A 12,318-nucleotide genomic window follows, 5' to 3' on the forward strand; every position below is an offset into this window, starting at 1 on the left:
CCCCATCCCTTTGGCCCGGCTTTCTTCACTCCCTGCTGTGTGTTTGCACTCTCCGCAACCTCTCTTTGGTTATTTTTGCTTTATTTTTTTTTTTTTTAATCTTTTTTGAAATATTTGAACTGAGGTGAAAAGCAATTTGTGAATATGTGTGTAAGAGTGTGTGTTGGCAGGGGGAGTACAGCTGTGATAAGGGACAGGGCAACTGCACTGCTCAGACGTAGATGGATGATGTTTTTTCTCACCCTAAGCCTGACTCCAGACTTCCAGCCCTGGTCTGGTTTGTACAGCTACCAAGTAATCAGTTTCTGCCTTTCATTTATTTTTTTGTTGTTTTTCTTTTCACTTTGTGTGCAACAAAAATACATGGGAATGTTTCTCTTGTAAATAAATGGTATTTTGATTCGTACTATGGACCCCTTGTTCTTGCATTAATCAGCGGTTGCACACCCATTAGATTCCGTTTACAGCAAAGAGCTAAAAGGGCTAAAAAAGGGCTAAAAAAGCATCTTATGACACTGACACCTAATCTCCAACTTCCTCCGAAATGAATGGCGTTAACCTTTTTAAACATTTCTCTTTAGAGACAACTGCTCATAGGTTGCTGAGATACAGAGCACCAAGCAGATGAAGTTACAGTTTTGCTTGCATGTGGTCTGGAACAAAACTAATAGGCAAAACAATTAAAAATAAAGGCCACAAAATCCATCCAGGATTGCACCTTTTACCACTAACTCCTTTTGTCTTGCCACACTGTCTGTAGTTTCTTCCTGCCTCGGAAAAAAACAAGGCAACATCCCTTTATTTACGATACGGAGCTAAATGATGGAATTATTGGGCGAAGAAGAATTTCACCAAAATCAGAAACCGCCTCTGAGTGGGATACAACAAGGCCTGGTAATTACACCTATTTGTTATAGGATGTTGCAAAAATAATTCATCCAGCTTTCCAAAGTTTGGAAAAGATGAACACAGCAGTAGCACAAGTAGAGCAGAGAAATAAAACATGAGAGAGAGAAATGGGGGCGGGGGGGGCTGTTTTTGAACAACCAACACATTTATGCGAAAACATGACCGGATAATGACTGGGAGGATCGGATGCCCTCCTGCATGTGACCAACATCTGGAACCCTTCCTTTAATGGTGACATCACACAACCAGCCTAACCTTTGCCCCCAAACCGGCTAATTAGCAGCATGTCCCTCCATGACTGCCAGGGTCCCCTCTCTTTTCTCTCTCCCCCCTCTTCACCTGTTGCCTCGTGTCACTCTCTGTGTGACCGCAGCTCAGAGAGAGGGTTTCCGAAACGCTTTATCATTCTCATAAAGGGTTGTTGCAAAAAGAAAAGAAAAGGAAAATCACCCTCTCACAAAACAGCAAGTACTTAGTTCTTTGGTTGGTGTTGTCTATCATACAGAAATTAAGCTGTATTTCAGCGCTGACGATAGTTATATTACATCATTTCTCATTGCTATACAGGGAATAGAAAAAGAGTCCCTTGACTTTTCTTTTATGGGCTATTTTAGTTTGGCTCCCACTCCATCTGTCTTCTTGTTTCTCTCATGTGTAGATCCATGTATCTCGGAGGTGATCATCAATCTAACAGACTCTATTATTACTTTTCCTCTTAGTGCTTTGATTTTCAGCCCACCCAGAAGATTAATCCCCGTCTTTGGCCTCTTTTCCCTCTTTATCCCTTCACTTATCTATCCCCTGCTTTCTGCTTAGCTTGGCAGCATCTTAATCTATTTTTGTTGTTATCATTACAAATGCAAATTTCCCAGCCAGTCAATTAAGTATTGCTAATGTCCATTTCTCTTATTTATGATAATGTATTTAAAGCTTAAAGCAAAGGAATCAACAAGAAGGTAGCTTCATCGTTTGGCTGAGACACCGAAAACAAAAGAACTAGAGGTCAGCTCTCTGGAGACACACTTTTTAACTCTGCATGCTAAAAATGTGCATGCAAAGACAATGCGTTCACACGTACTTGGGCAAACACGCACTCGTGCTAGAAATACCATCAACATCTTAGGCTGCGTTGAGGAATAATGCAAACAGAAAAAAAAAAAAAAAACTAAAACGGAAGTGCAAAAGAAGTAAAGGATTATCACAGGCCTTCAGGATTTCCTCTCGTGAAGCTCCAGAGAGCTCCAGTTGTTTGGACGTGGCCCTGAGTGGGCTGGTGCAAAGAGCATCAGTGTGGAATGATGTGGAAGGCCAAACAGAGGATTGTGGGTGCTAGGTATCCATTACATCAGAGGGGACCAAGGCGCCAGTTTGCCATTTGAGAAGTGACACCCCCTGTCCTTGCACTTAACAGCCAGGAAGTGCAGAAAGCTCTGCAGAAACAGAGCAGAACGACAAAAATACAGATTCTTACCTACAATAGCAATATTGTGCTCAGGCGATAGAAACGTAATGTTATGCAGCACATCTCAAAACTATTCATTTTGTCTTTTTTTTTTTTTTTTTTTTTTTGCATCATTCATGTATTATTGAAATTGTGTGGGATGGACCTAAACACAAAGTAGTGGATCACTGTGAAATGGGAAATTATATATATATATATATATATATATATATATATATATATATATATATATATATATATATATATATATATATATAATAATTCTTACAAATTCAACCCTGAAAAGTGGAGCATGTATATGTGCCCCACCTCCTTTACTCTGATACCCTAAAATAAAAACCTTTGGCTACAACTACCTTCAGAAGTCACCATCTTTTTAAACAGAATTAACCTTACTTAGTCTGAGTATTAATGCTGCTGCAGAGGCCTCAGAGATTTGTTAGCAAACAGATTAGGGATAATGTTATATGGAAAGTTAAAGCAGCGTCTCGAGCTACAGTAACAGGCTACGTTTGTGTCTGCTTGATATATTTTTCTTCATCTCAGTCAAATCAGTTTCAAATGAGGCTGTTTAAAGTTCATTTTTGCTGAATCAATTCAATATCGGGCGGTTTATCTTGTTCCCAGTGACTCATCCAAGGTCCATCGGGGTCCTGGAAACTTTAGGGAACCGACTCAGATCAGTCTCCTCCCAGCATGAGGTAACGCCCTCTCCGCTCATGGAGATAAAAAGTGTTCTTTTTTTTCCCTGTTTCTTTCACGCTCACTTAGTTTGTACATGAACTCCCAGGAGTGTGTTTGTGCACCCCGTTCTGTTCTGTCAAGAATCAACTCTGTCGTTCCCATGATTTGAGCCCGCTTCCCCGTCCAGTCCCAGCATCACCATGTCCACCGGATCTCTCAGCGACGTCGACGACGAGCTCTTGGACGGCATTCTCAAGTTCGGCTCCTCCGGTAAGGACTCCAATGAGAGCACGGAGGAGAGCTCCAACTGCGAGGGCAGCTTGGTTACCGAGGGCAGGAGGAGAGAGGCGTCTGGCAAGAAGCGCAAGAGCTCGTCACGCAAAAGCGCGCCCAAGGGTGTGGCGCAGCAGGAGGGCAAACAGGTGCAGAGGAACGCAGCCAACGCGCGCGAGAGAGCCAGGATGCGCGTGCTGTCCAAGGCGTTCTCGCGACTGAAGACCTCCTTACCGTGGGTACCGCCGGACACCAAGCTCTCCAAGCTGGACACGCTGCGCCTGGCGTCCAGCTACATCGCGCATCTCCGGCAGATTCTGGCTAACGACAAGTATGAAAACGGATATACGCACCCAGTTAACCTGGTGAGACTCAAAACCCAACTCAAGAACAGCGCAGCTTGTGCTATCCACTGCAGGAGAGAGTTGAGGAAAACATGGCCGCAAGCGTCAGAAAGCAATGTATTTTTATTGTTATAACTGGCGCCTCCATTTTCGACAAAAGTGCCCTATTGTGCTGCTGTCAGATCGGGAGGTGGAACCAGGAGTCAGCGATGGATTTAAAAATAGGATAAAGGTTAAAAAAGGTTAAAAATGACACAAGCATAAATACAAGGCGTCATTTTAGATACATATTTTTAAAATGTCTTTGATATTATAAAGGATGAAATTGTCCCACTGTTACCTATTTGTGGTGGCTTTAAATTTGCATGCCATCATTTTTTTTTCACAGGGCCTCCAAAGGCCCATCTAAAGCCTTATGGATGCCGTAGGTGATGGCGTTGCAGGGCAGGTGCATAACGGAGGAAGAAAGTATTTTTTTTTTTATGACCAGTTCTTAGTCAGACTGTATATTACATCTGCAGATCAAATATATTTAAAGAATAGAAAGACTCTGACATTGATGCAACAGTTTGCTGTAGGTAGTAGAGTTATTTTTTAAGAGTGAATTGATGTTGCTGTCATATAATTAAAAAGCGAAACAACGACTTAAACTAAAGAAAATCCACAAAAGATATCAAGAAATAAAGCTAATTTGAGAATAAAATCAAACCATAATGGCACGAGTTTGCTTCTGTGTTGTTTATTTATTTTTAGTCAAAAAGGCTAAAATAAAAAGCCACGATTCACACTCTTACGAGCATTTCTGTTTGACTTTGATTTCTTTAATAACTGCTGTTCAAATTAACTCTGTTTCCCTTCCGCAGACGTGGCCCTTCATGGTCGCAGGGAAACCGGAGACTGATCTGAAGGAGATGCTCAACGGGACTCGGTTGTGCGGAACAACCGCGTCCTGATGCGACGAAGTGGGAGAAGCCTTTTGATTTCTCTCTCTCTCTCGCCTTCTCTCTCTTTTTCAAAAAGACATAAAAACTTCCAAGTTTGACTAAAATACAGTCTCATCTCCGCAGGCTGTGAGTGGGAATAATAAAGGGAGCGCATCTCTCTCTCTCTTTCTCTCGACGTTCCCGTATTTGAAAAGAAGATCAATTTATTTAAGTAGATTCTTTCACCTGCTATCTTTGCTGGTTCAAAGATTACCTTTTTATACTTTTTTTTGTACTTTGTTATAATCTGCAGGTGTTTTTTTTTTTTTTTTTTTTTTTCCTGTCTTAAATTTCTGTACAGATTGCATGTATATAAAAATATTTTCCTCACCTCTAACTCTGTGTGTTGGATGTTATTATCATTTCCTTTCTTTTATGTCGCTGTGTGGGCCAGTTCTCTGACATGCTCACCTTTCCTATCAGTGTTCTCCTTCAGAATAGCAGAACCTGAGCACCGACAAAGCGTGGTTCCTGATAAGGCCCTCTCTGTTGTTTCTGAAAGATAACGGTGGACGTGGATACCGTTGCGTAAACAAACCGCTCATGCTTTCAGATATCAGTCCAAGTCCCGAAATGGACCTGCAGCTCATTCTGGTAAATCTGCTCAGCTCGGGCTATCTTATATCTTTGATGCGTTCAGTAGTCGCTAATTGGATTTAATTGGCCAAGGGATTATCTTTATTTAGGCAAAGGCTTGATTGGTTATTCCCTCCTGGATTCAGCCAATAAAAATGTGTGGATCTTCAAAGCCGAGGAGAACCTATCCCCAGTTTAACCCGCCCAAGCCAGTTGTTTTAATTTGCCCGGGTTATGACCGCAGTGTTTACATCATGCCGACAGTTATTTATGCACACACCGCCTCTCGCTCTCCCTCTCTCCTTTTTTTTTCTCACAGAAGAATCCCAAGGAAAAAGTGTTTGCTTGCATCATGTTTTTTTTTTTTTTTTGTTTCAAAGGAATCCCTTCACTTTTATCCTAATTTTCTGGTGTTTCTTCCAACAGAAAATACCCTAAGCTGTTATCTGCTTAAAGTAAAACAACCTTAAATTGACTAGAAAACAGAAATGGATCAGAATGATCTTCTTTTCGTGCATTCTGCAAAAGAAAGGGGGGTAAAAAAGCATCTGTTTTACCATGCATTTTTTTTCATCAATTTTCTAATTTATATTTCGTGTTTTTGACACATTTATTTCTGCGAATCTAAAGCTTAGATTTTGTCATGCATAGTGACGTCACTGCTATACAGCACGGACTCTGGCTGACAGTGTTGTAAAATAAACTAATATACTTGTTCTGGCCCCAACACAGGAAAAATTCAGATGTGTCCTTATTTTATATATACAGTATATTTCTTGTTTTTGCTTACATGTGTTCATGGTGAAGAAACAATGTTGGACAATACCATTAATTACAAAACACCTGATTTTGTTTTAAATTATTATTATTAAAAACACTGAATAAGCCTATAGTACAAACTGAAGAAGTACTAATTGGCTGATTTTGTTCTAATTGTTCACTTAAATTTGCATTTACATGAAAAGTGTTTTTTAAATGTTTGTTTTATGAAGATATTTGTTTTGTTTATGTGCTAACGTGGTATGTTATATATGTTTTCTTAATTTCTCATTCGTAGCTTACTCCACATCCATCTGCAGCAGGATGGATGTCCCTCTTAGACTGTAATCACTTGTTACCTCACCTCGTCCTCTCAGACAGGACACTACCAAAGTCCTCTCCAACAGGAAAAATAAGATTGAGTGCTTTAGCAATAAAAAGAGTCCTGCTGACATCTCTTAAGGGACCCTCACCTAATACATCAGGAGCAGCATGGCAGGGGCCTCGCCGCCGCCACACAGGGACCACCGTGGAGAAAATAAACTTGGCCATCTCTCTGCTGGGGCCATCTGCAGAAAACCAGAGAGAATAGGGGAAAGAGAGGAGGGGTTTGTTTAAGAGCACGACTGGGATTCCCATACTTGCTAATTGTTTTGTTGGACCGCTGCCCAAACTGGGATGTGAACAAAGTACTCTCACCGAGGGGAGGACAAAAATCCAATTTTCTTTCTTCTGATCCTGTCATGTTTCACATCTTTTTGGTTCTTGTCCTTTCAAAAAATTTTTAACAAGTTGCCATTGTAGACAATATTTCCACTGTAGCTCTGTTGTTAGCGTGCTTCAGCTATGTGTTTTACATCCTACCAATCATTCTGTTCACAAATGATGCCTTATCAAATTCTTCATATTGAACTTTTACACGCTTTTTTCTTGGGCTACGAAAAACTGCATATTTATGGAAACAAAGAAATATGACATTCCTATAAGTAAAATCTGAAATGTGTGGCTTGTGTGACATACTGCCACAACTTTAAGGAACCCTGCTCTTTGCAGTTACAGCTGCCAGTTCATACCAGTTTTACATATCTTGAGAATAATAATTGTGCACAATCTTTGCAAAGTAGCTAATGCTCATTCATATTTGATTTGTGAGCTTAGTATTTGCATTACTGCCCTGGCTGTATGTTTATTGACCCTTTCTTGTGGTTTAATGTCAAGGTTCTAATATCACCAGGATGGTTTGGATTACTCTGTATTTAGCTCCGTCTGGTCTGGATGATATACCAGTGTTAATTTTATTTCATGAACAGCATTTTTCATGTAGGCCAAACGGTTTTTCAACAGGTATCTTAATGAAATGAATAGTGCCTGTTGAGGCATCATAGTCTTTTTTTTTCTTATAACCTTAGCCTGCTGTCAACGTCTCCACAACTTTATCTCTGACCTATCTGTTCTTTGCTCTTTATGATGGTGTTTGTTCACTAATGTTCTGCTCATACCGAGATTAAATTACAGACAGATTTACAGACTCATTTACAAATTGCATTGCTGCTAAAGGTAAATGTTCAAAACAGATTTTATTTTGGTGCATCAGATTGAGATAAAATGAATAAAACTTGTAAAAACAACAAGAAAAATAAGAAAACTGTGCAACTTTCCCATTAGCTTCCCAGTTATGCAACTTTTTGCATTGGTTGATCTAATTTAATCAGAACAAAATATGTTGAAGTTTATTGGTGTCACATGTGAAAAAGCCAGAGATTTAAATACTTATGCAAGGCACACACACACACCAGTCAAGACGTCATAAATTCATTAACTTATTTTTTTTTCTCTTGTTCAAATCTAAATCTGAATAATCACAACTTCAGCTGCTGCCGTCTGAAGGGAGTTGGAGATTTGTCTTTACTGTTACAACTCATGCTGTTTCTTTCTATGGACAGGAAGGCATGCTCCACCCAAATAGTGCCCTCTTCTGGACGCAATATATATTGCTAGGCTAAAACAACTGTTCTTGTAAAATACATTTAAAAAAGCTTTTTATATTGCTTAGCTGATTCACTCTCAGTGTGGGAGGAAGACTCGTGTTAAGATAGGATTCAAAAACTGTATTTGGCTATTTGAACAATAAGTTGTATAGTATAACTATAAACATGTAATTTTGTAATGAACTGCAATGATCAGGTCTTTTTTTAATTTCAAAAAGTCGGTAAGCTATTAACAACATTCCCTTCCGTTTGTGTATACATATAAATATGTAAACAGACATGGCAGAGTAAGGTGAACTCAGTGCTGTTAAAATCTCAATCAATTTTCCTTGCAGTTTAATGAAACCGTTAATCAAATATAACTAAATAAACAATCTGTATAAATACTTGGTCTAATAATTTACAAACGACATTTTCCCACCGATTATCTGCTGCTTTCATTTTAGCCCTAAAGATCTGAATTTAAGGGCAATTGTTGACAGTTGATTGTCAATGTTAACCAGTAGATGGCAGCAGAGGAGGCCCTATGATGAAATGCGTGGCGTATTTTAGGCAGTACGGTAGGGGCCAAAAAATGCCAGAGACATATGAGGGTTTAAAGTCCTGTACGAAGATGATATTTTATAACAATTGAACAAATAACAGCAGAGTTATTTTCATCTCATGAAACAAAAATGCTTTTTAACTTTATTTAGCATTAACAAACACATATGGAAGTGTATTAACGTAATTTCACTCCAGTCTAACTTTATTGATAAAGCACGCTAACACAACCACATTAAAAAGCTGCAGAGAAAAATAAAAACAAAACAAAATAATAAAGTATAATAACTTCACCAAGTTATAAAAAATATAGCAACATAAACCCTCAGGCAGCTCAACATATTATAAATTATGACTTATTTTACTGTGAAGGGATTAAGAACAAATTTCAATATGAATGATTTACATTTAGTTTAAAAGTACAGCTTTGAACTTGAACCTGAAGATTATGCCAAGAGCTCAAAAATAGTGAATAGCTGCAGAGCATGTTGATCAGAGATTCTCTTAGAATGTTGCAGATTACATAAATTTTTTTGTTGCTTTGTCTTTCCAAGAAAATTGTGTTATTCTGCGGTGCGTCCCATTTGAAAGTGATTCAATAAGATTGCATTAAAAGAAAAACAACATGGGATTATAACCGCGTTTAGGTCGAACTGCTACATCTTCACCCAACTGCTAACAGTCAAGGCCTAAATGAATTCCTTCTGATTTCTTTCTAATAAATTTCAGGAGTGAGCAGGTTTTAGTGTAGAAATCTTCTCTACCGTGACATTTGCTTCTGTTAGGTAAGTACTTGGCACCCAGGCTGCTTCAGATTATGTAAAGCTGCTGAACTTGCACTCAAATAATTGCCAGATATATTAGCATGGCAAAAGCTGGATGACAGCTGCTGCTGGTGTCAAATCGTATCAGATGGCATTGCTGAACTGGCAGACTGGCACAGCAACAAGCAGAGCAGAGGAGATGCCAAAGATAGCTGGGGCCTGCCCAGATCACCAACCCGTGTTTACTGGCATGCTCGCACTTGTGTCGTGTGTGCGTGTGTATGCGTGTGTGTCCGTATTACGGCAGCGATCACATCATTATTATTAAAAGGAGCAGAGCAGGTGCCTGTAGATGGGCTTATGGCCATTTTGTCATTCCTTAACTATTAGAAAACCCCTTTTTGCTAGACAACACGAGAGAAATCTAAACTTCCCCCAAAGTAACATAAGCCATATATTTCTATGTATTGCATACATGAATAGGTATTTCTGGTTTACAATTCAGATCAGATCAGAACATTTAAAATGGATAGTGTAAAAAATGACACATTTGTGCAAAGACAAAGAGGAAACAAGATTCTTTAGAAGTTGAAAACTTCTTCATGCACCCCAGAGGACGTCTCCATGACGTCCTCACCAGAAATATCTTGAAAGCAGAATCTTTGCAGTATAGGTAATTTCAACCATGTGAATCCACTTGAACTTTTATAAAGGCTAATATGTGTAAATATTTTTAAAAAATCACAATAAAATACAAAAATAGCAAAAGTGTTTCTCCTGGTCTGCAGCTTTGCCAAACAGAACAAATCAAAGTGTTCTTTAGGTGCTAAAGCAACATCAATTATTTTTCACCCTCTAAACTGCATGTCTCTCTATACCAGGGGTGGGCAACTCCAGGCCTCGAGGGGCGGTCTCCTGCAACTTTTAGATGTGTCTCTACTTTAACACACCTGAGTCAAATAATGAGGTTCAGCAGGACTCTGGAGAACTTCACTGCACTTAGGAGGTGATTCAGCTGTTGGATTCAAGTGTGTTGGACCAGGGAGACATCTAAGAGTTGCAGGACACTGGTCCTCGAGGACCAGGATTGCCCACCCCTGCTCTATACCTATCCACCTTATTATTAAAGCTAAAATAATTAATAAACCAGCTGAATATCTGACAATAACAACTGAATGCATGAATGCAAGAGAAATCTTGAACTTGCTGCTCTATGAAATCCTGTAATGTAATTGGATGGATTGGGGCTCAGGGAATTATGATAACCAAATACATTCTGGGATCAAAGAGCAAGAAAAAGCTAAAGGAGGTCATGCATAGACACATATGCACTCATGCACACACACATACCCAGGGTATAGGAGCGTGTTAGTGGAAGGAAGGGGCGCCTGACTAAATTATGTTTTCCCAGGTGGGCACAATTACCTGTGCTTGCAGCATGTGGGAGATTCTGCAGCAGGAGTGGCTCTGTGCGTGTGTGTGTGTGTGTGTGTGTCTGTGTATGTATAAGGATTACCCATGTGTTAGTTTTAGGGGATTCAGGTCTATTGCTATTAGGAAGAAGCAAATCTAAGCCTGACTCCTATACGGTCCTCCTTAGCTCCAATCATAAGTTAGTTATCCCAGGATAGCAGAAAAGAAAAGTTGCTTTTCTCATTATTATCACTTAAATTAATACCTCTAGACAACCGCCACAACTAAGCGCCATCCTGGGTTTAACAAGTAGGTATTCATACCTAAAGTTCTCTGAAATCCAGAAGGAGGATGATGGGTCACTGCTTAGGGGGGCAGAACACAAGCTACCACTGTTGTTGAAGTTAAAAAAAAAGAAAAGAAACTCCAGATGATCTTCCTTGCTTGTTTGTGCAAGTGCATGGACTTGGAGCGCATGGACCAAGTGGCAGAACATTAATGTGTCAGCAGAACCTGCTTAAAAACAACTAGCAAAGTGGATGTGAGAACACAAGCCATTACAAATGGACATTTTACCAATTGAAGTTGCTTCTTGACATTAGACAAAATCTCTCACTTCTTCAGCTTTTTTCCACCGGGATGTCGCACTGAGACATAAAAAAAAAAAAAAAAAATAAAAAATAAAAAAACAAAGTCACGTCCTTCTAATAAAACTAAACAACATTCCAAGGGTTGTAGTCCAAACCCAAATAGAGGAAGAAAAAGAAATAATTTATCAACCTGCTATTGCCCCAATGGCTTCAACAACAACACGGGAACACATCTCAGCACACATGGATTCCATTATTATCCGCTGGAATTCTGCAAAAAGTAAAGTTGGCAATAAGGAAAATATTCCCCTAATCTGAGGTCTTCCTCATGCTGGGTGTGAAGGAAATTTAGAGGGTCCCCTTTTAATTAGCTCCAGATACGACCACCCTACTGAACACATCCAAATGTGTTTCTTTAGCAGGGTTACTTGGTTGAAAGAGGGGACTATTTTGGTTGTACGTGCATAAATGTCTGATTTTGCAGGAGGTGTTTCTTCAAACCAGACTGGACTAGAGTGTTATGGGAAGCATATGGAAGAGATGAAAAAAAAGAGCAAAACAGGTTTCCCAAGAAGAGGGATTAAGGAGGTTCAGGCTGAAATCAAACTTTGCTAGATGGATGAGAAGCAGTAATGTGAAAATGAAATTGTAAAAAAAAAAAAAAAAAAAAGAAAAAAAAGAACAGCTTCCATGGATCTAAATCTGCAAAATCCATAAATTATTCATCTTTTTTTTTAGTATCAAGCAAAGCAGTGAACAGGTTTGACACAGGAAAAATCATTCATCAACATACACCCAGTCTCATATGTTCAAGAACACTCAAATTCACACACAGCTGTATTTTGACAGATTTATCTGGTGAATGTAGTGGCACAATTCCTGCTATTACTTAAACCAACAGGTCAGACGAGCTACCAAGTCACGAACAGTGAAAGATCCACGGCTCGTAGGAGCAGGGTTATGTGTGAGACAGGCATTTCATCCATTCAAATCTTCAATTGTATGTGTGTCTCATACAAAAGAGAAGGGA

The 12,318-nt window shown here is 39.3% G+C and overlaps 1 protein-coding gene across 1 annotated transcript; it reads left to right on the forward strand.

Annotated features, from left to right (window-relative positions):
- Positions 1–2,942: 2,942 nt before the first annotated feature.
- tcf21 (transcription factor 21) lies at positions 2,943–4,992 on the forward strand. Its single transcript, XM_015001839.2, has 2 exons — positions 2,943–3,693; positions 4,536–4,992. Exons 1-2 carry the CDS (start codon positions 3,256–3,258, stop codon positions 4,623–4,625), a joined length of 528 nt encoding a protein of 175 aa, XP_014857325.1. The 5' UTR covers positions 2,943–3,255; the 3' UTR covers positions 4,626–4,992.
- Positions 4,993–12,318: the final 7,326 nt, after the last annotated feature.

The sequence above is a fragment of the Poecilia mexicana genome, unplaced genomic scaffold (genome assembly GCF_051168715.1).
Source record: "Poecilia mexicana isolate PSO_F unplaced genomic scaffold, ASM5116871v1 scaffold_21, whole genome shotgun sequence".
Classification (NCBI taxonomy): Eukaryota; Metazoa; Chordata; class Actinopteri; order Cyprinodontiformes; family Poeciliidae; genus Poecilia; species Poecilia mexicana.

What these genes read in the sequence shown, in the direction of transcription:
- tcf21 (XM_015001839.2), top strand. Translation starts at nt 3,256, where the DNA reads ATGTCCACCGGATCTCTCAGCGACGTCGACGACGAGCTCTTGGACGGC. An exon ending in ATACGCACCCAGTTAACCTG is followed by an intron (nt 3,694 to 4,535) that starts GTGAGACTCAAA and finishes TCCCTTCCGCAG; the next exon opens with ACGTGGCCCTTCATGGTCGC.